The sequence below is a fragment of the Sarcophilus harrisii genome, chromosome 3 (genome assembly GCF_902635505.1).
Source record: "Sarcophilus harrisii chromosome 3, mSarHar1.11, whole genome shotgun sequence".
In the NCBI taxonomy this organism is placed as follows: Eukaryota; Metazoa; Chordata; class Mammalia; order Dasyuromorphia; family Dasyuridae; genus Sarcophilus; species Sarcophilus harrisii.
Window position 1 is genome coordinate 448,193,724 of NC_045428.1, and position 27,310 is coordinate 448,221,033.

The following is a 27,310-nucleotide window of genomic DNA, read 5'->3' on the forward strand; positions in this document are numbered from 1 at the left end:
ATTGGTGTTTCATCGATCAGGGATTTTTGTAGAACAGATTCCTGCCGTAGGTGGGGAGTTGGCATTATCCTGCTGGACTTGGAGTCAAGGATTCTCAGGTTCAAATCCTGCCTCTGACATTAACCTCTCTGAACCTCAATTTCTTCACCTGTAAAATGGGGGTAATACCACTGCTTTTCTCACAAGGTTGTTGACAGAGATACGTGAGAATTTCTGTTCCGCCTCCCCGACCCCTCCTCTGCCCCCCCCCCCAGATGACGGGAGCGACCCCAGGCGGGACCCCGGCGCGGACTCCCGGGAGTACTGCATGTCCGACCGGGACATCGTGGAGGTGGTGAGGACCGAGTACGTGTACACGCGGCCCCCGCCCTGGTCGGACACGCTGCCCACCATCCACGTGGTCACCCCCACCTACAGCCGCCCCGTGCAGAAGGCCGAGCTCACGCGGCTGGCCAACACCCTGCTGCACGTGCAGAACCTCCACTGGCTGGTGGTGGAGGACGCCCCGCGCCGCACGCCGCTGACCGCCCGCCTCCTCCGGGACACGGGCCTCAACTACACGCACCTGCACGTGGAGACGCCGCGGAACTACAAGCTGCGCGGGGACGCCCGCGACCCGCGCATCCCGCGGGGCACCATGCAGCGCAACCTGGCCCTGCGCTGGCTGCGGGAGACCTTCCCGCGCAACGCCACTCAGCCCGGCGTCGTCTACTTCGCCGACGACGACAACACCTACAGCCTGGAGCTCTTCGAGGAGGTGGGGACAGGAGCCTGCCCCGCAGCTCCGGGGGGGGGGGGGGGGGGGGGGGGGGAGGGGGGGGTGCCAGCTGCGGAGATGCTTCCCTGGTGCAGGGCTGGGAACGGGGCCGCGGTCCTGGCCCAGGGGACAGCCCGGCGCAGGGGCGCGGGACGAGGGAGAGGACAGGAAGGGACGAGGCAGGAGAGCACAGACTCTCACGGCCGGCCAAGGTCACAGGAACCCGCCTGTGGCTCTGGGCATTGACCTGGAATCGGAAACATTTCCCAGGAAAGCTTAGTCGGGACACTGACCTGCAGGGACTGGGACAGCCAGGGCTCTGTCTACTGGAGACATCCCTATGATAGGGCCCAGATCCCCTCCAGGGCTGTACCAGCTGGTAGGGTGAGGTTTGGGAGAGAGAGACTAGGGAGCTATGGAAGTTCCGCGATTCTCCATTGGGTCCCCCCGACACCGGAGCGGGGGGCGGGCCGGGGACAGAGAACTCGGGTGTCCTTGCTGTCCCCGCCCATCCCCACCCCTTCCCCACTCGTAGATGCGCAGCACAAGGAAGGTGTCCGTGTGGCCCGTGGCCTTTGTGGGGGGCCTTCGCTATGAATCCCCGCGGGTGAATGGCGCGGGGAAAGTCATTGGATGGAAGACCGTCTTTGACCCTCACCGGCCATTTGCCATTGATATGGCCGGCTTCGCGGTCAACCTCCGGCTCATCCTGCAACGCAGTCAAGCCTACTTCAAGCTTCGGGGAGTCAAGGGCGGCTACCAAGAGAGCAGCCTCCTCCGTGAGCTCGTCACCCTCAATGACCTGGAGCCCAAGGCTGCCAACTGCACCAAGGTAGGACAGCTTCGGCGGCTCAGGGCATCGTGGGGACGCTCCCCTTCCCGGCATTCAGGAGAGAAGCTAGTGCGGCCCCGGTGCAGTTACTTCCCGAGGGGAGGGTGGTCCAGGGACTTGGACTCAGGAAGGCCTGGCTGGAATCCTGCTTCAGCCACTTACTAGATGGAAGCTGGGGTCAGTCACTCAGCCTCAGTTAAGGGTTGGACTTGATGACTTCTAGTCCTTTCAAGTTCTAAGCATATGGGATCTAAAACTTATAATAATCTAAAATATATAAAAATGACATGAAAACATATGATGCAAAATGCTAAATAATTATATGAAAATAAATATAAGATCTAAAATATATAATGATGTGAAAATACATGATCTAAAATAATGATATGAAAATATATGATCTAACATGTGATGACATGAAAATATAAGATCTAAAATATGACATGAAAATATGACAGAATATATTATATGAAAATATATGATCTTAAATAAATAATTATATGAAAATATATGATCTAACATAAGTGATAACATTAAAATATTACATGAAATATATGAAAATATATGATCTAGAATATATGATATGAAAATATATGATCTAAAATGACATGAAAATATATGACTTAGAATATATGAAAATATATAATCTGAAATACATATGAGATCTAAAGTACATGATAATGACATGAAAATATATGACCTAAAATATGTAATGATATGAAAATAAATTATCTAAAATATATGACATGAAAATATATGCTCTAAAATATATCATTATATAAGAATATTATCTAAAATATATTAGTCATACAAAAACATGATTTAAAATATATGATATGAAAATGTTATCTAAAATAATATTTATTAATGATATGAAAATATATGGTCTAAAATATATAATAATGATATAAAAATATGTGATCTGTGATCCTTTGATTTAACAAAGAAACCGCATTACTACTCTAGATGCTGATGCTGGTCAATGCCTTACAACCAAACCTCTATATTCAGGTAGAGAAATAGGGAAACCATTAAAGAAATTCACCTACACCTAAGATATAAAGTGCTCCAGTATTTCCATATTCATCACTATTAATTTCTGCTATTCCAGTTGGGTTGGGCTTATGTTTGAGCCTGGAAAACCTATAGAATTTCCCCTCCTTAAAACTTTCTACTTCTGGGAATTGGAATTGGAAAATGTCCCATCTGGATCCCAAGGGAAATGGAGGATGACAGAAGGGAGCTTTTACTTTATTGTTTCCAAGGCCGTTGAGCAGAAAGTTAATGTTTATTCCATGTTGTAAGCAAACATGTCAACAAAGGGGAACCAAGAAGTGAGGATAGGGGTGGGAGGGCCTGAAAAACATGTCAGAGGGGTAGGGGAATAGAGGAAAGATAAGAACAAGGAGAAGAAAATGTCACAAACAGAATTGGAGAGATAATAATGGGGAGTGGAGAGGGATAGCAGAGAGTATGGGATGAGTAATAAAATGAATGAGGAAATCTGATCCTGCTTCCAATTCATGGCATCTTCTGGCACAGATTCTCGTCTGGCACACACGAACAGAGAAGCCGGTGCTGGTGAACGAGGGGAGAAAAGGCTTCACTGACCCCAATGTGGAGATCTGACACGGGACCCAGGTATGGAGGAATGAAGCAGGGATGGAGTTCAGATGACTTGGGGTTGGACTAAGTATCCCAAGAGACTGCTTTCTCTATTGGTTCCTGATGCTAGGGATGAGGTTGAGAATTAGGAGGAAAGGCTGGTCAAGAGAGAAAGGACTTAGCCAGATAATGCACCAAACTAATCAGGCTCTAAACCTTGTGGGGGGAAATGCAGAACCACTACTTGTTCTGTACCACCTCAGGTCAGCTTCTAAGCATGGATACTTCACCTCCACACACCTTAAACATTCTTATTAGTGACCCCAGGGATGTTCCAGGGCCCTGACTTCCAGCCCCTGATCCTCTGGTTCTGTTTTCCTATATTCTTCTCTGCCCTTCCCTCTTACTTCTAATTCAGCCTCCACTAGACAGGCAGAAATGCAGCCCAAAGTTTCTAGATCTATAGCAAAGCACTTCCCTTTGTTTGAGAAAGCCCCTGTCTCTTCTCCTTTTCTGTCCTCCTCAAGTTAACACCTAGCTGTCCCATAGCAGATGCAGCCCCTGAATCTGAGAAATCAGACAGAAAGACAGAGTTCAAATCTTGTCTCAGACATTTTACAGTTCTATGGCCCTAAACATGTCACTTAAATGTTATCTCAGTTAATCACTGATCAGTGTTGCCTCAGTCAAATTGAGATTTGTTGAAGATTTAAGCTTAAAAAGGCCAAGGTCTCTCACTGCACCCAGGGCCATCTCCAGTCATCCTGATCTCTGTATGGACCCTGATGGCTCTGGAGGGGAACGTAAGGCAGGTGCCCTCGCCCAGCCTCCCTCACTGAAATCCAACTCACTTGTCATGGCATCCTCTCCCTGATGTCATGGCTCTCTTCGAGAAGGAAGGATAAAACAGGAATGAAAACAGCCTCGATCTCCCATGGTGGTTATGCAGATTGAATAAGATATTGTAGGGCTTTGCAAGCTGTATAAATGCTAGCTTTTGTTTTCATTATTAGATAACACAGTGCTTTGCTATCAGCCACAAAAGCACTTCCTCCAAGCTCCTTGAAGTTCGGGTCCCTTTCAACTACAGCACTTCAAAGAATCAAGGAAGCTGAGTTTTGAGGGGTAAGAGTGCTGAACATTGCTAATTGGAGACTCAGACTCACCTCTGTTATTTCCTCCTCTACAATTTAGGAGACTCCCTCTCAAAGACCCTGCTCTTGGCCCAAGAGCACCTCTCCCCCCCAGCCGTGGGGGCCCTCATGGCAGACTCCTGAGCAATCCCTGTCACCTGTCCTTCCATCCTGGAGGCTTACAGAGGAAGCCTAATGGGACACAAGGAAGAAAGAAAAAATCATCGAAAGCACAGAAACCCCAGGCTTGTCGTTCTCCTCTGCCCAAGATGACCGAAAGATTGAGTGGGAGATCCTGGGAAGTGGGGAGTCCAGCCGATGTCAAGCAGGAGCCCTGGGGAGACGGCCCAATGCCCCTGCATTTTTCCCGAAGAATTTCCCAGCCCACACCCAAGCCCGAAGCTGCCACCAAGCTTGTGACCCTGAATGACTCAGTGTGGGAGCTAGCAGGGGCCACAGGAGGCACCCACGGGGAGAAAAGTGCTCCCTTTCCCTTGGCTCCTTCCACTCCAGCTGGGATTTATAACATTGCACAACACAGGACAGCCAGAGCGTTTCAAAAATCCAGAAATGACTGAGAACGTGTGAAATCTCTCCTCCCTCTGCCCCTTCCTTTCCCCAGCTCCTCTCCTTGTCTCCTTCCTGCGAGTTGCTCCAGAATCAGACATACCTCTCTCCGGCCTGGGTGCATTTCTTTGGTTCATGTTTACAGAATTTATGGCTGTGTTAAACCCTGGCACCTGACTAACCCTGTCCGGGGGGCCTGATCCTGTTGGCAGGCGCCTACCTCAGGTTGCAGTGGGACTGGCTTTTCTGTTCTGTCCCTTCTCAGAACCAGCACCAGTTGAGACACCACCTCTTGCACTAGGAAGAAATCAAGCAACCCTGTTCTAAAATGCTGAACCTGGGTTACAGCAAGGCCCCTTTCCTACAGCCAGCCAGGGTGGGGAAGGGCGTATGGAAAGGGGAAGGGGCGGAGATGGTCCAGCAAGGCTGGAATCCCTTTCCCTGTGTCTCTGAGACTAGTCAGTCATCCATCAGGCCTGAGGACATTAGGAATACCTGCCCAAAGGTGGGGAGAGGGAAAAGAGAAGGGGGATGGAAGCAGAGTACAGGTAGAGATTTCTTCTAGTCGAGCACAGGACATAGGATTGGGACGATGTGGTGTGGCTCTGTGACTGTCACCCACCCCTTCAGTTTTGTGAGCTTCAGAATAATAGCAGGGACTGAAGGAAAGCAACCAAGATAACCTGGATGCTGAACAGAGAGAGGAGCTGAGCACAGATGATAGATTGGAAATTATTTTTTAAAAAACAAAATGGAGAGAAAAACTTACCTTCTCATTGAGCCAGGAGCAGCCAGATCAAGCTCCCTTTATTTCCAAAAGTCACTGGCCACCTCATTCCTTCTCCACACCACAGAACAAAACAAATCTCCTTCCTCCCTTTTCACCCCCTCCAGTTCCATCAACTACCATACCTTGGGCTTGTGGTTTTCGGTTTGTAGAACATAAAGGCTCTCCCCCTGGACTGCTCTGATAGGACCCTGCCCCAAATTCTTTCCCTTCTTTCCCATTCTCCTGGCTGCCCCACCTATTTTCGTCCATAATTTCTCTCTCCCATTCCCTCCTTCCTTCTCTTTCACTCTCCCCCTTGAAAGCTGGAAGCACAATTTTCCTCCATGATGAAGGAAAAAGAAGGGATCTTACAAAAACAGACTAATTTTTCTTAACCCCTAACAGTCAACATCATATTTAAACTTATCGGGTGTCTCTTGAGGACTAAGGGGCATGCATGACCCACTCCTGAGTTGAAATGGGTTTTCAGAGAGGGACAGTCTTGCAGTATTATCCTATTATTTAAAAATGATAGTGGTGACTGCCAATTTTGAGATGTACTACTTTTAATGTCCCTCAATATTTATAAGGTCACCTCAGATGGAAAGCAGGAGACTGGAACTGAGCTAAGCATGAATTGGGTTTTTCCCAACAACTTTTAATTTTTTCTTTAAATTAAGGGTTGGTTTTATTTTTGTGGGGATTTTTTTTTTGCTATTATTTTTGTTTTAGGAAGCAATTCCTGTTGGGCAAAGATGGGTTAAGAGAGACAGAAAACTTCAGGATAGACTGAATTACAGTTTCCCTGAGCCTGGGCCTGGGATAGGACAAGAGACCACCATCATGCCCCTTTCTAGGAGCCAGCCCTGGTAGTCCAATTCAGGCAGGGCATGGGCTGGACTTGGCAAAAGCAGATCTCCTACCCGATCAGAAACCCATGTCTCCTTTTCAAACAAAAGTAAACAGAAAAGGAGGAAGGGGGAACATTAAAAAATAACACCAAAATTTCCAGATGCTAGTCTAGTAGTTCTCACCAAGAGTCCTCTTTTTGCTGCATGTATATTTATTTATAATCATCATCCCAGAAGATTGCAGCTTTCATCTTAGCTGGGGAATGAACTTGTTGTAGAGCAGAGGGCCCGTGTCCCTGACTGTAACTGTTAGCTCCAAACCCAGTCCCTTCCCTCGCTTGGGGACGCCCACCCCAGGGGGAGTGATGCCAGTAGGACTGGAAGATCCCAGGAACATAGGCTGAGCAAGGTGGCGCCTCTTCAGCTGCACCATCTCTTCTCAGTTTTAATTGAACTGTATTTAATTTCTTTTAAAAATTAAAAGTCAAATATGGTTTTTAACAGTCATAATCCCCCTCAGCCCAGCTGGTTTTATTAAAATGTGTTTGCATTAAAAACTGAACAGGAAAATCCAGAGAGCTGAATGGGAAAGTGGATGGCTTCAGACTGAATGTAAAAGCAATCAGCATCTGGAGTGCTCTTTAAATTGTCCATCAGTTCTGTGAGGCTATGGTAATAATAATAATGGTACTTTATTATTATAGCTAACATTTATGTAGCACCTACTGTGTGCCAGGCAGTGTTAGGCACTTTAAAATTATTCTCTCATTTGATCCCCACAACAACCGTGGGAGGTGAGTGCCATTATTATCCCTAATTTACAGTTGAGGAAACTGAGACAAAACAGAGGTTCCATGACTTGGCCAGTCACCCAGCTAGTGTCTGAAGCCAACTGTGAACTCAGGTCTTCCTGAATTATGACACCCACTCCATCTTGCCACCTCTTCTTTTTTATACCTCATAAAAATGGCAGTGGGAAAAGCACTGGAGCCTTCAGTTTGACCCTTAAGGAGGTGGTGACTGGCAAATACAGGTACACCCCACCACAAGCAAATTCATCTTAGAAAATTGTCTAAAAAGAGAAAGCCAGAGGGGTCATTTTCTGCTTTGCAAAAAGGATTCCCCACAGGATTTCTTGAAATCAGTGTTCTGGCGTAATCTCAGCAGGATTTGATCTATAGATGTACCCCTTTCCCCCAAGTTCTTTCAGCTCACTGCTTGTTTTGTTCTCTCTCTACCAAGAACACTGGGCCCCAGGCAAAGGCTGGGAAACGGGGTCAGTATTCTTTCGGTGGAGAAGCATGGTGACACAGACCCTATGTCCCCATACCTTAGGGGCAGCTAGGTGACTTAGTAGATGAGAACGCCAGGTCTAGAGTCAGGAAGACTCCTCTTCCCGAGTTCAAATCTGGCCTCAGACACTCACTGTATGACCCTGGCAAGTCACTTAACCCTGTTCACCTTAGTTTCTTCATCTGCAAAATGAGCCGGGAAAGGAAATAAAAAAACCATTTCAGTGTCTTTGCCCAAAAAAACCCAAATGGGGTCACAAAGGGTTGGACTCAACTGAACAACAGCAAACACTCATTTCCTTCCCCAACTCCTCCAGACAGCTCTTCCAAGCACAGCCAACGTTCTGAGGAGTATGTGGAATAGAAGCGCCAATCCCTGGCACAGGGTTCAATGATGAATGGCCAGTTCTTCCGAGTGCCCACAGGCAGTGGGCTGGCCCAGGCTGTTCTGCAGCAGAGTCGTTTTCATAATCGCGCTTACCTTTAGCTGATATCCAAGTCTCACCTGCCCCGGGTAACTACAGGGGAGGCAGGCGAGAGCTAGATAATAATAGATGGGTATTTGAGAGATGGCTGACCTTCACCCCCAGTGTCGGGCAGAAGAGATATGGTATGAGTCCCAAAGCCCTTATTCGCACCCTCAGGCGGGGGTGTACTGGTAAGTGTTTTAACCATCTTCTTCAGAAGAAAAAATGTACACATGACACACTTACAAGTTTTTAGCTGCGTTATTCAAGCATTCCTGGGCTGACAAAATAAGATTAAAATGTAATTGGGAGATATTTAACAAAATAAATAAGATGAAATAAAACATAGGTAAAAATTACATCTTAAAAAGTAGGTCAGTATGTGGCCTTATGTCAGGATTATCTTATGTCAGGATTAATGGTCCCCTGTTTCTATTTGAGTTTGAAGTCACTGGTCTAATAACCAACAAAATGAATGTTTCAGTTTGAGAGTTTCCATTCCTGAGGTATAAATCCTCATGATGAAAATTTAGCTACCTCCCCAGCTGGTCCGCAAAACCCTAACCTTCAGCCTGTGGGTCTTATTTTTCAAGCACAACTTTTTCAAAACCACCCCCATGGTTTCCCTCAGGGCCTCCCAACCAGGTTTTCCCCAGTCTCTTGCTGCGTGGAGGGATTTTGTTCAAATCAGAGCCCTTAGCCACCTAGGCTGATACACAGCAGGGTGAAGGCGCATTTCATTCTCCTCCATTGCCTAGGAGGAAGATTGCTGACAGAATTTCCTCTCCCTTCCTTGGTGCCCCAGCCCACCCCGTCCTGGAGAGAGCTGCCATTGGGCACTGTAAAGCCAGAAAAGCAAGGACTGCAAAGGAGTCAGATTAAGAAAATCAAGGGCCCAGGATAATTTAAGAGTGGACTAATCCTCCTCCCATGCCCCAGAGTTGTCCAAAAGGCAGGTGGTGGCCTACCTTCACCCTATTTTGCCTCCTGGCACAAACGAGCTCTTACTAGTGGAATTTAGGCAAAACTCGAAGCAAGGACTTTATTGCAATTCAGATACAACTGAACCAACCCACTGGGCATCATTTCCACAACACCTCAACAGTGGAAAAAGGAAACAATTCTCAAAGAAAGGGGAAGGCCAGAGCTGGTCTCTTTCCCCTCGACCTCTCCTGCTGTTTGGATTTGGGAAGAGAAGACAGGAGAGGAGAATCAGCAAGGTGATTTGTGGGAGGGGAGATAATAGGGATCTGGCAGAGACCCCTCTGCCAGAGTAGTCTCACATTCCCTGAGTGCTTAAATGATTCACTGCAAAGACCTCTTCTTGGGGGTACAGAGTGGTAGCTCAGGGCATCTCCCTTCCCTTTCCATAAGTGCTTCCTTTACTGTTTAAATAAAACTGGAAATGGGTACATCCATTTTTTAAATGGGGTGTTACATAAATTGGCTGAGCCCTCCTGCCCTGACTACCCCCCATCCTTTGGCCTCTACTCAAGTTACATCACATCTCTGCTCTGGAGGTTTGGGGAGGGGGGGAGGAAGGAGGGAGAATGTCTTACATCCTGCAAACAGAGCATTTTTGGGGGGAGGGAGGGAAAAGGAAGGTCAAAGTGTCCCTCAGGCTCCACATCTTTCCCCAACCCCCAACTGTCAGTGTTGATATTAACCTGTCTTCTTCAGCAGATGAGAAAGACCCAGAAAGACCTTGATAGATAGCAGCAGGCTCTGCCTTTAGCAACGTCCAGATTAAATCACTACTAGGGCTAAAACAAAGAGTGATATTTGCATCCCAACTGATTGATCAGAGATTGGAAGCTTCGAAGCTAAATGTCTTCTTACCTACTGGTCTCGCCATCTAGAATAGAGACCCACAGCAGCTCACACAGGAAGATCAGATTCAACAATACCACTCTGGTGGAAGATTTTCTCTCCTTTATCTACAATCTGAGAGGGCAAACAGAGACCCACACCCCAAAAATGGCTCAGGAAAGGGTTCGTGTGTATAATGGCAGCTTCCCTTTCCATTCTTGTCAGCCTTCAGCCCAGAGGTGATGGGTAAAAGCAGGTCCTCCCCAGAGCTGGTACTGAAGAAGATCCTCTCATTGTGGAGGGCTGAATAAAAAGGCATTCAGAGGCTCTGGAGAGAAGGGGGCTCCACTTCCTTCTTCCCATTCCCAGCCAGGAATTCCCTGAGTAAAATGGTGCCAGCTGCTCACTCGATGTAGTGGGTCCTGCCTAGGTAGGGTGTGTCCGTGCTCTGAATGATCATCCCTGACTTCTGTTCCTCAAACACGATGATCTGTTGAAAACAGAGAGGGGCTAAGGCCTGACAGGAGCTGGAGCCAGTCCTTGTCTCATTAGAGATAATATTTGTAAAGTCATTCGTACAATACCTGGCACAGAGCAGACGCTTACTATAGGCTTATTCCCTTCCCTCTTCCCTTAGCCTTTCCCGACCTTTCCCTTCCCAAGCTAACCAAACTGGAGAGGACTCCGGGATAAACCTGATGATTCATCTAGAGTGAGACTGGGGGTAGAGTGGTTGGGGATAGTGAAAAAGCAAGTTAAGAACAAGAGGACCAAACAGCTCCAGGCTGGAGCAGGAAGGGCTGGGGGAGAGGGTGGAGAGCAATCCACTTTGGTCTTAGCCCCAGACAGCCCTGATACCTTATGGGGTGGAAAGGTCTGCATTACTCATAAATGTTCATTTTTTGTAAAACTGAGTCAATGGGGAAGATGAGAGGTGTGGGAAGAGATCATAGTTATAAGGACAAATGCTTACCAATATTTGTAGAGGTTCAGAAAAAAACTCATTTTGTCTTTTAAACCCTAAAGCAATTGTTGCATTTCTTGCAAGAAAATCTGCTTCCATCCCTCTGCTGGAGATTGCCCTCCCCACCTAAGCTTCCTATTTCCCACATTAGAGTTAGGTCTCTGTAGCAGAACTGCCCTCCTCACTTTCTGGCCACTACTCTAGGTTTATGTTTTACTTCTGGAGGAAAGCTAAGGCAGGTAATGGTAGAGACAAAGGGATGAGAAGCTTGGTGAGAATCTCACCTCATTGTTTCCAGGACGTAGCCAAGGGCCTGGGAGGTAGAGTGTTTCCTGGGGACCAATGTTCCAAAAGCGCCCAAGGTTCTGACCATTGATGAACACCACTCCCTTGAACCAGCCCTGAAGGAAGCAGGTCAAAAGGTCATCAGATGAAGATTATATAGGAGAAAGAACCAAAACAGCAGAGAAGGGGACAGTTATAAGGGCCTAAATGCCCTTATGTCCTCCAGGATCCTGGTAGGTAAGAAGACCAAGTTCATGATGGGATATCTCTTGGGAGCTGTCCTATGGACAGTAGAGAAAGTAGAGAAAGGCATGAATTGGGACAGCTAGGTGGTACAATGGATAGAGCACTGGTCCTCGAGTCACTTACTAACTGTAAGTCACTGAGCCCCAGGCAAGTCAAAGGAAAGAGGGAGAGAGGAAAGGAAGAAGGGAAGAAGGGAAGAAGGGAAGAAGGAAGGGAAGAAGGAAGGAAAAGAGGGAGGGAGGGAGGGAAGAAGAGAGACAGACATGAATTGAGCAAGCCCCTTACTAGGGTTCTACTTGATGTCTTTATGGCTGTGCATCCACCCCACTCTTGGCAGGGCTAGTAATAGTCAGTCTACCACCAGGAACAGAGCACAGCATGCCAATGTTAGCACCAGGGTGGTATATCCGAAATCTCCTGGGGCCTACTGAGGACAGCCTTGGCTCTGGCAGCCATGACTCCTGAATCTGGGTTTCCCCTCTGCGTTAGCCCTCTCTGTCATGACCCTTTAGAGCAATAGTTGAACATTTCTTATGTCATAGATCTCTTTGGCAATCTGGTGAAACTGATGGAACCCTTCTCAGAACTGTGTTTTGAAATGCATAAAAATAAAACACATAGGATTACAAAGGAAACCAATCAATATTAATAACTACTGAAATCACTTAAATTATATTTTTTTAATGCAGAGACCTATGGATTTCATAAAAATATATTTTTAAAAAATCCAGAGACCCATGGATTGAGCCCAATTTCAGATGCCAGCACTTGGCTGGTATCTCCAAGGAGGCCTGGGCCTCTCAGGGTCAGGGCCTTAGTTTGGTGGATGCCTCCCTGAGCTCTACACAAAATAAAGGCCCTAAGAGCAAAGGCACCAGGGATTGAAGAACCCCATTGGGAAGTTCAGCCTCATCAGGAAGAACAGCTCACCCACCTCCAGCTTCAGGAAAGTATCCAGCACTATGGAGTCAATGTGAAGAGTCCCCCGGAAGAAGGCTGGACCTGTGGCTTCCTCTGGAACCTGATTCCACTTGATGGAGGAAAGACTGCAAGAGGAACCCAGAAACGAAGGGAAGGGAAAGCCCAGGTCTCAATGGCAAATTCTTTCCCCTCTTTAGGGTCTCAATTAAATAACATGGATAGAAATGGACATCAGGAAAGAAAACCTGGGCTCCCAGTCAGAAAAGCTTCTGGATCCTCTTTTGAAACCCCCCAGCCAGGGAACCTTAATCACTTTGCCTTCTCTCTAATTCTAAATGCCCTAGTCTGTAAGATGACTGGACCGGCCTGACTACTGCTACCTCGTGCTCTTTGTCCTCAGCTCACATCAGTCCTGAAGGCTTTCAAGGAGCTCTTGGGATCAAAGAGCAGGCACATACCTCTGGAAGAAGTTTTCTTTCATCTCAAGGCTGTAGATTTTGAAATTCCGTAGAGGGGATTCATTCAGATAGATATCACCAATTAATCCTGCAGAAGCCAGGGAAGTAAGAGGGCATGAACATCCTGGCCCAGCTCCGGAGTCCCCAGGCAAAGACATGAAGATGGGGGCACTTGTTGCCTCGAGGCTGAGCCAAGAATTGTTTGTTTTGTATAGAGCTCTGAACAGAAAGGTTTCTGCAAACTCCTTTCTTCTGAGTGCAAACCTTTCTAACAAGTCCCAAAGGAACAGCTCTTATCTCTGCCAGTTTTCATCAAGCCAGAACTCAGGCAAGAGCCCGAGGTGGCCCTGCCTCCTGGGGAGCTAGTAAACTTGTGCCCCTTAGAGTTGCTTTAGACCCACTAAGGGATAATACAGGCACAGCAGAGAATGCCTCAGTGCTTTTCCCTGGCAGGGAGATGGGGCTTGCCCTGCTAGCTTGCCTACATTCAAAAACCTCACAGGCTTTCTAAACCCCAGCTTAGCATCAGGGATCCAGGCACTAAATGGCCAAAGCCAGACTAACACGGCATCTGAGTGCTCAGGACAACTCCAGAAAAGACCCTGGTTCCCAGAAGTTTGATAGTTACATCCTAGGGGCCCTTGAGCCTCATCCGTAAAAGGACAGACTTGGACCAAATCATCTTCCAACATCCTCTCCAGGTCCTGGGGCTGGTAGGAGAGTTCTTCCAGCACTAAGTATGACCCCACAAATCTCTCGCGACAGGAGCAGACAACCATGCTAAATGAGCCGTCATTGAGAATGAGTGAATAGAGTTCTGTGAGTAGAGCAGAAAAGGTTTTTTTTTTTCCTTAAATGAATCAACTTTCCTCAGTTCCCCAAAAAGCAAATCATCTTTCCGCTCCAATAAGCTATTCCATGGGACAATACTCAAAAAAGCATATATTAAGCACCCACTATGTGTCAGGCACCAAGTACTGGGGACACAAAGAAAGAGGGTAAAAGACAGTTCCAGTCCTCAAGGAGCTAACAATCTAATGAGGAAAGATAACAAGCAAATAACCATTGTACAAATAAACTATACACATAGAATAAATACAAAAGAAGTAAGACCAGAATTCAGTGAGTTGGGAAAGGTTTCCTGTAGAAGATGGGATTTTAGTTGGCACACAAAGGAAACTAGGGAAGCTAGGGGGTAGAAATGAGGAGGAAGAGCATTCTAAGCAGGGGGGACAGCTGGAAAACAGAGATGGAGAATAGGAACAGCAAGGAAACCAGGATCCCTGGGTCAGTGAGTGTGTGGGAGGCTGAAGGGAAAGGCGAAGGTATAAAAAGACTGTAAAAGTGGAATGGGGCAGGTTATGATGGACTCTGAATGCAAACAAGTGATTTCACATTTGATCGTGGAGGTGACACATTACAAGGAGTTAAGAAGAGACTGAAAGGAGAAGGAATGGAAGCATCTACTATAGAAAGCATTCTCAAATTTAGCCACAAAGAGGAGAGATATGGGAACATCCCCATCCCCCCAAAAAAACCTTTCCTTGATCAAGACATGGGCATGTTTACTAGCAGTAGGAAATGAGCCAGTAGATGGGGGAGAAGCTGAAGACAGGCGAGAGTGGGGGGATGGAGCTAGAGCTCTGCTAGGGTTAGATCCTGAGGGAGAAATCTGGGTCTGTTATAAGAAGCAGACACCCATGTTCAGGGTCCCTCAGTAATTTCCCAGGAGAATCCATTCAGTGAGCATTTATTAAGTATTTGTTACCTATAAGGCACTGTAGTAGGCCCAGAAGACACAAAGACATAATGAAATCGTCACCACCCTCACCGAGCTTAGAGTCATTAGGGAACAAGAACAAGTGATGGGTGAGCCTGATAAAGAAGCCTACAGAAGGTGGGAATCCAGAGAACATCATTAGATTCAGCTGGAGGCAGAGAAGGGAATACTGGAGGTAAGAGGGAAGGAATAATGGGGCCATTTAAAATGCAGAAAATTTCTTGGAATCCTTTCATGAAAGCCCTGGATCTCTGTACCCCAGTGGGTCAAAGGCAGCTGAAACTCTCACTTCTCTGGCAATGGTCCAAAAGGTATGTCCTACCCAAAGTGAGAGATTCCATGTACCAGAAAATCATCCAGGTTAACAAGCTGCTTTTCTTTAAAATGCAAATACTTTTGGGAAAATGGGAGAAAGGGTGAGAAATGTGGGGAGAAGTTCTATAAGTCATTTATCTTTCATATGAGTTAGTTTAATATTATTTTCTTCTTAGACCATCTGGCTACACAAATGTCACTGAAACAATGTGTTTTGATAGTGGAAGGCAAAAATTTTAGAGAATGTGTCACTTAGAGGAATAAAGGCAGAGTTAGTTAAGAGTATGTAATACAAATGGCAGCATATGGCACTAGATAGCCAAATAGTGAAAGAAAAGAGGATGGTGGAAGAAGGAGAACATAAGAACCTCTTTTTCTGTCTGCCCATAATTCTTGCAACTGGGAACACAACCCTTATAAGCAGAAAAGATCCACTACTATTTCTAAAGGATTTTCCTGGGTTCCAAACTAATAACACCCCACTATAATTACTTAAAAAACAGAAATAAGGTTAACTTAGCATGACTTGTTTTTGTTGAATCTATCTGAAAAAGTTACGCATTTCCTTAGAAAATAAGGTCCAAGATAGAGGGGACTTTTCCAACTCTGCTTAGACCCTTTTCCTAGAGGGACTGGGTTTATGAGGAAATGAGAATGACATCTTCACTAGGACTGGAGAATTCTCTAATTAGCTGAGAAATGTGGTTCCTTTCCACATCCCTGAAGTTCTGCCTGATCACACTTGAGAAAGTTCTTCATCCTTTCTCTATCCCTCACCTGCTACCAGGAACCAGAGTGGATCCTGGTAAGCTTCGTGTAGAAACTGAACAGGTTCATGGAGACATCCGGAGTTTTGTGTCCCTGCTCACATCTGAAGCCCACAGACAGACCCAGGATGAGCACACTGCTGATCTGCCTCGGGGGACTAGACCAGCCTGAATGTCATTCCATTCTCTGCCATATTGTCCCCTGGTTGACTGATGATGAGAAAGAATTAACACATGTGTCTTTTCAATCTGAGAGCAGAAATCTCAGAAGGCAACTCACACAAGCTGGCTCTCGGCTCCCCTTCTCTGCTTTTGGAGCAGAAGCAGGTATTAGCTGGAAAGCACTTTATCCCACCTGGCTTAACTTCATCATCCTCCCAACCCTGTCCTGTCCTCTCCCAGGGCCCACCTTTCCGCTGCTCATTGAGCTTCTGCCCATAGTTGACTCGACCACGATTCTCCACCAGGATACTCAGCTTACGGTGACCCTATAAGAGATGTACAAACCACTATAATTCCATGGACTCAGGGTCCATGACAATGGGGCACTTCCTCAAGAATTCTTCTGTGGAATTCACCACTTCCTCAACAAAGCTAGGTTTGGTAGTAAGCCAAACCCAGCTGCCCTCATGGGGAGGAACCATACCCAGCCCAAGCCCAGCTGTCAGATACTCTCCTCCCATGAGCTATGTCTCTCTCCACATTAGTCCCTTCCTGGTGATTTCCTAGGCCACAGTGCAATCTGAGAAACCAGAAAACAGAACTACATAATATTGCTTGTCTTTGTGGTGAGGGCAGTTTTGGAAAGAGCTTGCTGTCCAAGGAGACAATGAGAACTGGAAAAACCCCAGAAGCTAGACCCTTTGATTATAAACCTGATACTCTGGGATAGGCAGTCCTTCAATTTCATAGTCCATGGAACCAACGTATATCCTGTTCACAAACACCTGTGAAAGAGAGAGCAAAGCACTAATGCGCTCCCCAAAAGGGACTAGAGGATACTGCTAAGAAAGGGGAGCAGGTGCCAAGGGAACAGTAAGAAATTCATGTTAGGTTAGAAGCTGAGAACAAATGATGTGTCAGAGTAGACCACAAACTGAATAAAAGGTGGAAAGTATCCTGGTTTCTCTCTTTTTTTCATATAAATATAATTTGGGGATGTTTAAAGTCACCTCACTATGTTCTTTAGTTCTGGTCAGAAACTGATAGGTCTCATTCTGGACTCGACCACCAAAAAAGGATTGTGGAGAATGAAATTAAATTAATGAATGAATGATCAAAGAAGAAGGCCAAAGAATAAATGCTAAAGATAAAAGCGATCCATGATTTGGCATGGCCAAAGGAAAGTGAAGAGAAACAAGGCCAATCTATAAACCCACCCCAGGTGTAGAGAGAGGCTCTCAAGTGGGCAGCAGCCGTCTCCCTTGCCAGTCTCCTGGCCCATACCTGGGCCCGGTCCCGAATGTGGTCCTTGGAGAAAAGAGTGCCTCCTTCATAGATAGAAGTCTCATAGAGTATGTACCCATAGGACTGACCATTGCCTTGGTTCACTTCCAGGTTCTCCATGTTGACAGGCTTCTCATACTCAAGTGGCTGTGAAAGGAAGGAGATATGTGCAAAGTGAAGGTGAAATCTGTGAATTCAACAAACATTTAACAAGAGCCTGTTATGAGACAAGGACTGTGCAAGCAAAGATAGGCAAAGAGTTCCTGCCCTCAAGGAGTTCACAATCTGGCTACACAAATGTCACTGAGACAATAAGTGTAAATGTCCCTAAGACATTAAGAGACAACATGCAAACTACCACGGACAAAACAAGCTACACAAAACAAGCTAGAAATCAACAGAGCAAAGGCACTAGAATGAAGGGGGATCAGGAAAAGTGACATTTTAGCTGAGAATTCAAGGAGGCCAGGCCCGGGAAGGAAGAAACAGGCTAGTCTGGCTGGTATATAGAATGTATGAAAGAGAATAATGAGAAAGCCAGACTGTGGAAGTCTTTAAATGTCAGCCTAAAAAGTTTGTATTTTATCAGAAAGTCAATAGAAAGCTAATGAAGATTTTTGATCAGAGGAGTAATATGGTCAAAACTGTGCTTTAGAAAAACTCTTTTTGTGGCTGTGTGGAAGATGGAATGAAAAGAAGAGACTGGAAGCAAGGAAAACCATTCTGAGGCTATTAGAATAATCTAGGCAGGAGGAGATGAGGGCCTAAACTAGGTTAGTGGCCATGAGGGTGTAAAAAAGGACAGATGGGAAAAATGTGGGGGATGCTGAACTGACAGGTTTTGAAAAATGATTGGCTATGAGAAATGCTGGGATGAGATGAGAGAATCCAGGTTAACTAGAAGGTTATGAAGATGGATAGCTTCCCTACAACATAAATAGGGAAGTTCAGAGAAGAGGTGGGTTTAGGGGAAATTAGAAGTTCCAATTTGTATATGTTCAATTTGAAATGCCCACAGAACTTAAGATAAACGATTATCCAGAAGAGGCAGTTCAGACCCTAATATGGGGAGATGTTAGATATAAAGACTTGGCACTCAGTTAATAATAATAACTGAATCTTTGGGGGTGGAGGAGATTTGTAACACATAAGAGTATAAAGACAAGGGAAGGCCCATAACAAAGCCTTCCGAAAAGTCATAATTAAGGGACATGAGATAGACAACGATCCAACAAAGAAGAAAGATGAGGGGGTCAAACAGGCAAAGAGGGGAATCGGTGGAGAGCAGTGCCAAGGAAGTCAAAAGGGAGGAGTATATCTGGAAGAAAAAGCTACAAGAAGCTCAAGGGAAATCAGGATGGAGAAGACAACTTGATTTAAAAGCTGCTTATTGAATTGAATTGAGAAACCTAAGGAAACTTCCTTATTGAAGCCCAATATCAAAACCATAGTGGTTCACACTTAAATAGAAGTTTATGGCTTACATCCCAACAACTTGTGAGATAGGTGGTACATGTGTTATTATCATCCCAATTTTATAAGTGAGAAAACAAAGGAAAAGAAATGAAATGACTGGCTTCTAAGTTTCCAGAGCTAGGGGCTGTCTCTAGTGTGATACTTTCCATTATATGATGGCAATGATCCCCCAGGGCCCCTTTGGAGCACAAGAGATTTGTTAAGAAATGGCATGTGTACATGGATAATCGATATCAATTGTTTGTCTTCTAAAGGAGGGGAGAGAGGAGGGAGGGAGAAAGAGAGAACCGGAACTCAAATTTTTTAAATGAATGTTAAAACTTTTGTTTGCTTGTAATTGAGGAAAAAATAAGGTTTTTAAAAAAGAAATGTAATAATGATCACGAGTATATTTCATACTTAGCTATAACACTTTGTCTTATTTCAAACCCATCTGTCAGAGAGTGGTCATGAGGAGGCCAGAAGCTAAGTGACTGGTGTCAGGTCACCCAATGCACTACAGTAAAGCCAGGACTAAAACCCTGGACCTCAGCTCCCTCTCAGCTGCAGCTTAGCTGGAGGAGTGCCCCAGAGTCCAACCGGGCTTCAGCAAGGAGAATGTGGCCCCTGTCCCGCTCCCTTAGCCAGTATCTGTTCTTCAGGTTGGCTTCCCTTCTGATGCACCTGGCCCGAGCAGGGCCTATGTTCCCTGTATTCTAAAGCTTGAGATGGACCTGAGAGCTCATAAAACCCGTCTTTCCTTTCCCCTTGATGGTGGGCCTCTCCCTCCATGTCTAATCTCAGCCACAAGTACCCACCTTGCCCACATGCTCCAAGGCATCCCACAGGGACAGGTAGTGTGAGGGCCTCACGGCGTGGTAGGAGGCCTTTGGGGTGGAGGCAGGCAGCTGGGGCAGTGGATTACCTGTAAGGCCAATGAAGAATAAGGGAAATCCCAGAAACCGGGGGCACGGTCCCCGACCCCCCTGAACCCCAAGGCTGAGGCATCCAAGGAAGGAAAGTCTTGGGGGCATTCTCTGTGTCCCTGCCCACTGGCACCGGTCTCCCTGGGCCTGAGAGGAAAGCTGCACAGCCGATGAGGCACCTGATGCTAAGGTAATGTCACATCCCCATTCAGGGATTGCCTGGGAAGCTGAGAGTCCACTGGGAGTATGTTCTGAGCTAGACTGAGCAGCAAGTAGACCAGCTTCAGCTTCAAGTGGGATGATGGATACCTATGATGGTGCTGAAGAATTCCCGCAGCTTGAAGAACTTAGGTGTATAATCCCCAGCTTCAGTCAGTATGGCATCATAGTCTGCAAGAAACAGGAGACCCATAAATGGAGAAATCCCCAAAGCAAGCCGCTGAAAAGCCCAATTCACCTCCTTCGTGCAAGTCAGAGCGTTGTTAGTCAGCAATCCGTAATGAACCACCGCCTGCTACGTGAAGCCCTGTGCTGGCCACTGCAGCAAGCTGACACAGGGAAGTGGCACTTTTCTTGCCTCTGGGAATTGTAACACAGTGAGGAACACATATCTCAGCCCCAGGGAGACAGCGTGTCCCTAGCAGGAAAAAGGAGGATGCTCTGACCCAGAAATACCTCCCTTTCCCATCTAAGTGCTATTTGTCTCCTTGCCTTCCTCCAGCTTCTTCTTAAACCTAAAAACAGCAGCTACAAGACATTCAGACATACCTATCGGTGTTGCTGGCCTGAAGTTGCTAGGAAGTAAACAGTGACTGATATTTGCAACAGCTTCTGTGTCTGGGAATCTAGGCAGTCAATTAATCATTCAGAAAGAAGCATGTGTTCTTCAGCATATAAAGTCCAGCCTGCTGCAAACTACAATGATGGTCTGTGACCAAACTCTGATGCAATAGAGTGAGAGAAGGGAAAGTGAAGTACATGTCATCTTCACCCCAAGTCTCAGGGAATGCTACAAATAAGCTAATGGCGTCGTCGGGTGTCTGCAGGGACTCCTTCTAGAAAAGGCTCAAAGTCACAAAGGCTAGGCCCACTTACCATAGCTCGTGACATCAGCCAAGTATTCACCAAAATGCTGAGCCCCGTTCATGAAACCAAAGTTAGTTCCTCCATGAAACATGTAAAGGTTGAGGGAGGCGCCCATCTGGATGATGGAGGAAACAGTGACCACCACATCTGGAGGGGAGCGAGGGGAAAAAGTTTAGTGTCTGAGGCTTCTGAAGGACTCCCACTGCCTGTCCCAGTACCAACTCAGATCTAATTTAACAGCTCTGTTCTCCAGAATCCACTAAGCTCCAGAGCTAGAAAGTATGTGAATAGATCAGAACCTTTCCCCAAACATCCATCTATTGGAATCCTTCTCATCCTTCAGGCTCAACTAAAATCCTTCCTTCTCCATGAAGCCTTCCTTGATCCCCCCACTTGCAAATGTCTTAGGACCTTGAGGTCTTTCATTTTTATCTCTTTTGTGTGATCAGCTTGTCTTGTATTATTTATATACATACAGTATATTTATATACTATATAGTATTTAAAATATATACTATATATCCTATGCAAAATACAAAATACTATAGCATATAACAAAATATGTATACATACACACACACATACACAAAGACTGGATGGCTCAGTGGATAGAGTGCAGGGCTTGGAGTTAGGAAACCTGAGTTCAAATCCAGACTTAGACATTTACTAGCTATGTGACTCTGGGCAAGTCCTTTAATCTCTGACTGATTTAATTCACTAGAGAAGAACTGGTAAAATCACTCTCTCTTTGCCAAGAAAATCCCTTGGACAGTATTAGTGAATCACAGTGTGTGAAATATTATGAATAACATGTGTATACGTATATGTATATGTATATACACATTATACTGTAGCGTGTGTGTATATATGGTATATACATGTAGATATATGTGTAACATGTATATATATGTGTATATACATATGTACATATATATTTTTTTTGTATATACACACATATAATCTCTCCTACTAAACTGTTAGTTCTTTGAGGGCCCAGCTATTTAGTTTGCTTCTGCATACTCTTTAAATCCAAGAATTTATATATTATATATAAATATATATAATTTATATTATATTAATTATATCATGCATTAAATTATAGATAAATATATTATATATAAATGCAAGGATTTATAATTACATATTCATATATTTGCCATCCAATTAATACTAATGGAATGAACAAATGAGTAAGATCAAAAAATTCCCACATCATAAGCAGGTAATTTGAAGAATTAAATCTACTGAATTATGGAAAATTGCAAAGCTGAAAGGGAATTTAGGATCAGCTTCAATTACCACAATTTACAGATGAGAAGACTGAGTCACGAAGAAGCAAAGGAGCTGGTCCAAGTTCTAAGTCCAACTCCAGTCTGTAGCTGGAGAAGGCATCATGTTATCAGGCAGAGGTCTGCAGTCAGATCCCCCCAAGAGACCTCATAGCATGTGACCACAAGCAAGTTACTTGTGCCCCATCACCCAGAGTCACTGGGGCATCAAATGAGATAATGCATGTCAAGTATCTAACAAACCTAAAAGCATTACTTACAGGTCAGTTAGGAGCAGCTTCAGCTGCAAAGTTAGGTCTAAAACCCACATTTAAGAAACATCACTATGTCTCAACAAGACATAACTAGGAAAGTAAATAAGACATTATTGAGAAAGTACACTTGCTTTTTGGGGGCTGAGAGCAGGGGAAAGGCAATCAGGGTAATGACTTGCCCAGTCACATGGCTAGTATCTCAGTTTATTTTTAAACTCAGGTTCTCCTGACTCCAGGACTAATGCTGCCCCAAGCTTGCTTTTTTAAAAACAAATGATCATTTCACAACTGAAATGACTTTTATTATCCACCCACTGTCCTCTGCCTATCTTTCCTCCATTGTCATAGACAATTGAGAAGTGAATTATTTAACCAGTGCAGACATAAGACACCCACAAATCTGCATGCACACAGAGCATGGCTATCTAGCCAAAAGGTTTCATCACTGATGACAGATGTAGAAGCCTCTGTTTTGCTTATGCTCTGGGTTCCCCAGCTGCAGATTACTCACCATCGGCATCCACGATGTTATGGGGGCCACCCCATGTGTCAAACCATCCTGTCCAATATTCTGTCACCATTGTGGGCTTATTTTCCTGGGAACAAACCAAACCCTAAGTCAGGACAGTGTCACTAGAGTAGGAAGATAAAAACCAGAGGCCAGGAGTCCCCTAGCAGAGGCTCCTAAGACCACCCCAAAACCAACATCCTCTTCCCAACCACAAATTCACTAACTGGGATCTGCCCAATGTTAATGCTGCTTGCAGAAATAGCCAGAGCAGCAGTCAGCAGTCAGAGGATGGCAGGATGCTCCTTGGTGTCAGAGTTGGGGCCTGCAACCGTGCCTCCTGAACACAGTTACCTGCCAAGTAGCACCTGCTGAGCCAAGAGCACTTTGCCGAGCAAAGCAGGAGAAGGGGCCAAAGATAACGCCACAGATGCTATCGGCTTAACACACCTGCAGTGTGCATATGGTATGAGAAGAAAAGCTTCAGTCTATGTTGGACTTATTCTTCACCCATGTCATCATAACTAGTAGTACTAGAGTTCTTTACAAGTTTGCAAAGTGCCTGACCAACATTATCTCATTTAATTCTCACAAAAACCCTTTGAGGGAGGTGCCGTTCACGCCGTTGCTGTTCTGTCATTTCAATAGTGTGAGAATCTTGGTGACCCATTTGGGGTTTTCTTGGCAAAGACAATGGAGGGGCTGCCATTTCCTTCTCTGGCTCATGTTACAGAGGAGAAAACTGAGGTAAACAGGGTTAAGTGATTTGCCCAGGCTCACAAAGCTAGAAAGTGTCTGAGACGGGATTTGAACTCAGGAAGAAGAGTCTTCTGGGCTCTAAGCCCAGAATTCTATCCACTGCGCCACTCACTGCCAGGAAAAGGAAGCTGACAGAAGCAAAACCTCGTCCAGTTACATAGCTAGTTCTGAAGGGGCATCTGAAATCATTCCGTTGTTCTACCCATGTTTTCAGCACTCTGTACACCAGCTAGCTCCCTTAATCAAGGAGTCCTGGCACCAGATACCTCTGCCTTGCTTGGGGCCCAGGTTCACCTTGCCCTGCCTACTTGGGCAAGCCCACACCACCTGGAGCACTAGACCCCAGGAAACAAAGCACCTCTACTTTCTTTGTGGCGGCTTGAGTGCACCCTTCTCCAGCAGCTCCTGCAGGAGCTTAGAAATTACCAGCCCAACAGAGAGGTCGGGCCGTCCTTGATAAGGCAATCAGAAATTTTTCCAATTGCCTGTGGAGTCACACGAACTTCTCTCATTTTTCTGATGTTGCAGAAAGGACAGTAAATAAATCTATTATTCTAATCTTACTAAAATTTCTCAATGTAGGGAGCTGCCCAAAATCTTTTAGAGAGGTGGTCAACACTAGTGTAGAGAATGCATCACATGTGAGTGAACAGGATGACACCTGGGGCCCAGGACTATGGGATCCAAGAAACAAGAGAGCACCAAATCTCATCTCATCTCTTGTCTCATTCCTGTCATTCATCCATCACATCCAATCAAAGACTAAGATCCTGTCCAATTGTCCTCCCTAATGTCTCTCTTCCTCTCTTCCCATGTTCACTGTCACCATCCAGTTCTTGTCCTTAGCACTCCCTGAACTAGGGGTGTTTTAGAGCCTGTTCCTACTGGCTCACAAGGGGCACCTGTTCAGTTTTCATATGAGCATTTACACCTCAGTAATTAGCAATCACTACAATTTTTTTGTTTGGTTGATTTCTAGACTGAAGAAAGTGATGGAAAAATGTTAATACTACAAATTAGATTTTAAAGTATGTTATCTATAGTTTTTTGAGTCAGTTGTTAAACATTTACCAGCACATTTTCTAAATTGCTTTTCATTCTCTCTTTCCCTTGACCTAACACCTGCTATAAGATCCCAATGCCTTCAAGATAACATCCAGACTGCTTAGAACTGGCATTCAAGACTGCCCCAATGCTGGGACCAATTTGCCTTTTGCTCTTCTCTTCCTGTAGGCAAAATATCATTCTATCTCAACAAATCTGCTTCCCATTCTCTGAACATGTCTCATGTTCTGCCATACCTGTGCTCATCCAAGCAGATCTGATCACCCATGCAAAAAGGTTTCCCTGGATACTCCCATTCCCCTGCACCTAACAGGCCTTTCTTTCTCCTTATTGGTCAGGGTTTAGAGGTCAGATTAAATGGCACAGATGTCTATAAGATAATAATAACAATAATAATAATAATAATAACTGACATTGAAAGAGCATTTCATTCATTCAGTGTCAGGTACTTTTCTAAGGGCTTTATAATTTTTATCTCATTTGATCCTCATAACAACCCTGGGAGCTGGTGCTACTAATATCTTCATTTTACAGATGGGAAAACCAAGTCAAATAGAGGTTAAGTGATTTTTCCAGAATCACACAGCTAGGAAATGTCTAAGGCTGGATTTGATCTTCTCTTCCAGAACTGGCTTTCTATTCACTGAGCCACTAGCTGGCCCACGTGGTTATCTGTAGCTAGAATAGGAGTGAATGAAGCATAAGCAAGAGAAAATGTGGGGTGAAGACATTTCCATATCAGACCACTCTCTGGGTCCTGACTTTGCCCTCCCACATACTTTAGAACATGTGGAGCAGAGGACACTGATAGTATGGGACGCTCCCATTCCCTTTCTCCACTTTCATGCTACACAAGAGGGGATGTGGGGTGATCTGAAGAACTTTAAGGCTGCCTGTCCAAACAGGGGAACAGACAAGCCCTCCATGTAGCATTTCTTTGCACAGGAAAAAAAAAACTGCTATCATGGTGAGATTGGGGTGGGGGACACAGTGAATAGAGAACAAGGCCTGGAGACAGGAGTTCAAATTCAACTTCAGATACTTCCTAGCTATGTGAGCCTGAACAAGTCACTTAACCCTGTCTGCCTCTGTTTCCTCCTCTGTAAAATGAGCTAGAGAAGGAAATGGCCAATCCCTCCAGTATTTTTGCCAGAAAAACCACAACTAGGGTCACAAAGAGTCATACATAACTAAAACAACTGAACAACCACAACCACACCTAACCATTATATATTTGGACAAGAAGAGGCTGCTTCCTCAAGACAGGAAGCTAAAGCAATTACCCAGGTTTTCAGTTCCTGTCCTCTGCCCAACAGACAAACTCTAAGTGGTATAGGTACCTTTGCACCTTGGTTCAAAAGAAGACCCAGATTTACAGATCAAGCTATCCCCCAATATTCACAATCATGGCTCTGTCAGTCAGTTTGGATTCAAACATTCCCCACAGGAATGAACGTATAGTCAGTCACCATCTCCATGGGAATGTTGTTAGAACCAACACACTCTTCCACAGGGAAGGGAAGGTTATTCCATTTTCTATCTGTTTGATTTATTGCTTCGTTGAATAAGGAAGGTCAGACTCAGGCGGCTCTGGGTTAAGGCAAAATTTCTGGGTTTAGGATGCTAGTCTTGGGTATCTCTGCTACGGAACAAGATTTTTGGAGTAGCACATCCTCCATATTAACCTGGGTATCATAAGGAGAATGGGTCACTGGGGAAGGAGATGGAAGAAGGTACAGTTGAGCACCTTGCAAAGCCATGCTGGAGATTCCCCTGGGAAACAACTCCAGCACTGGGGTTTGTGGAAGCAGCCAAATAGCCAGACAGCACCAGTATTTCCTCTGGGGCACCTAGGGATGCCAGGGAGCAGAAAGATGGTCAGGTTATACACAAAGGTGAGCGGCACCTGTGCTGGGAATGAGTTAGAGTTACTAGATGCTGGAAGCCGTGCAGCTGATATTTACAATGCCGGGGCCTGAGAATCTCCTCCCTATGTCTGGCCTATGATGAGTGTGCTTTGTTCAAAGGTGTCAGAATTGGTCTGGAATCACGGCTTCTGCTACTCTAGAGCCCACATGCAGTGTGCCCCAGAACTGGAGTGAAGAAGCTGTGATCAGATCAAGTCTAGAGTGACCTCTCTGAACTGTACCAGCTGAGATTACACTCAGTCCTAAGGGAGAGTAAGCAGAATTAGCCACTGGAAATGTAACATACTGGATCAGAAACTCAAATGTCATGAACAGGGAATAATAATAACAAAACTAATGTTTAAATAGTGCTTTAAAGTTTGCAAAGAACTTTATAAATATTGTCTCATTTGATACCACAACCCTAGGAAGTTGGGTGTTATTATCCCCATTTTACAGATGATGAACCTGAGGTAAACAAGCTAAGTGACTTATCCAGGGTCATACAAGTGGTATCTGAAGCCAAATTTTGATTCAGAATTTTCTGACTCCAGGAAAGCCACTGCACATCTAAGTGCCTAATATATTCCTGTTCTATGTCCTAAAGGTCACTCCAGAAAGGGTGACAAGTTGAGACTTAAATGTAGTTCTCACAAATAACAGTTCCTTCTATTTGACAGATGTTAGCTCTCAAGAAAAGAAGGTTCAAAGCCATCACCATAGCAGACTGATACAAATACACATGGCCTTTGAAGGGACTGACAAGCAGGACCCTGGATAATTCAGGATGTCAGAGGT

The 27,310-nt window shown here is 45.3% G+C and overlaps 2 protein-coding genes across 7 annotated transcripts in view; one reads left to right on the forward strand and one right to left on the reverse strand.

Annotated features, from left to right (window-relative positions):
* B3GAT1 (beta-1,3-glucuronyltransferase 1) overlaps window positions 1-6,035 on the forward strand; it is a 51,207-nt gene extending 45,172 nt beyond the window's left edge. For all 3 annotated transcript variants that reach the window (XM_031960855.1, XM_031960854.1, XM_031960853.1), the window contains 4 exons: window positions 255-757; window positions 1,293-1,589; window positions 3,132-3,230; window positions 4,389-6,035. In XM_031960855.1, the coding sequence (XP_031816715.1) occupies window positions 255-757; window positions 1,293-1,589; window positions 3,132-3,218 (887 nt within the window). In that variant the 3' untranslated portion in view covers window positions 3,219-3,230; window positions 4,389-6,035. The remainder of the gene's footprint in view (window positions 1-254; window positions 758-1,292; window positions 1,590-3,131; window positions 3,231-4,388) is intronic.
* Window positions 6,036-8,537: 2,502 nt separating this feature from the next.
* The window catches only part of LOC100913406 (beta-galactosidase-1-like protein 2), a 53,394-nt gene continuing 34,621 nt past the window's right edge, over window positions 8,538-27,310 (reverse strand). For 3 of the 4 annotated variants that reach the window (XM_031960856.1, XM_031960858.1, XM_031960859.1), the window contains exons 9-20: window positions 22,785-22,869; window positions 20,741-20,878; window positions 19,955-20,035; window positions 19,538-19,644; window positions 17,265-17,411; window positions 16,694-16,765; window positions 16,228-16,306; window positions 12,957-13,044; window positions 12,512-12,623; window positions 11,331-11,447; window positions 10,490-10,572; window positions 8,538-10,217 (exon numbers count right to left, since the gene is read on the reverse strand). In XM_031960856.1, the coding sequence (XP_031816716.1) occupies window positions 10,211-10,217; window positions 10,490-10,572; window positions 11,331-11,447; window positions 12,512-12,623; window positions 12,957-13,044; window positions 16,228-16,306; window positions 16,694-16,765; window positions 17,265-17,411; window positions 19,538-19,644; window positions 19,955-20,035; window positions 20,741-20,878; window positions 22,785-22,869 (1,116 nt within the window). In that variant the 3' untranslated portion in view covers window positions 8,538-10,210. Of the gene's footprint in view, window positions 10,573-11,330; window positions 11,448-12,511; window positions 12,624-12,956; window positions 13,045-16,227; window positions 16,307-16,693; window positions 16,766-17,264; window positions 17,412-19,537; window positions 19,645-19,954; window positions 20,036-20,740; window positions 20,879-22,784; window positions 22,870-27,310 lie in introns of all 4 variants that reach the window. The other variant, XM_031960857.1, reaches the window with a different exon arrangement.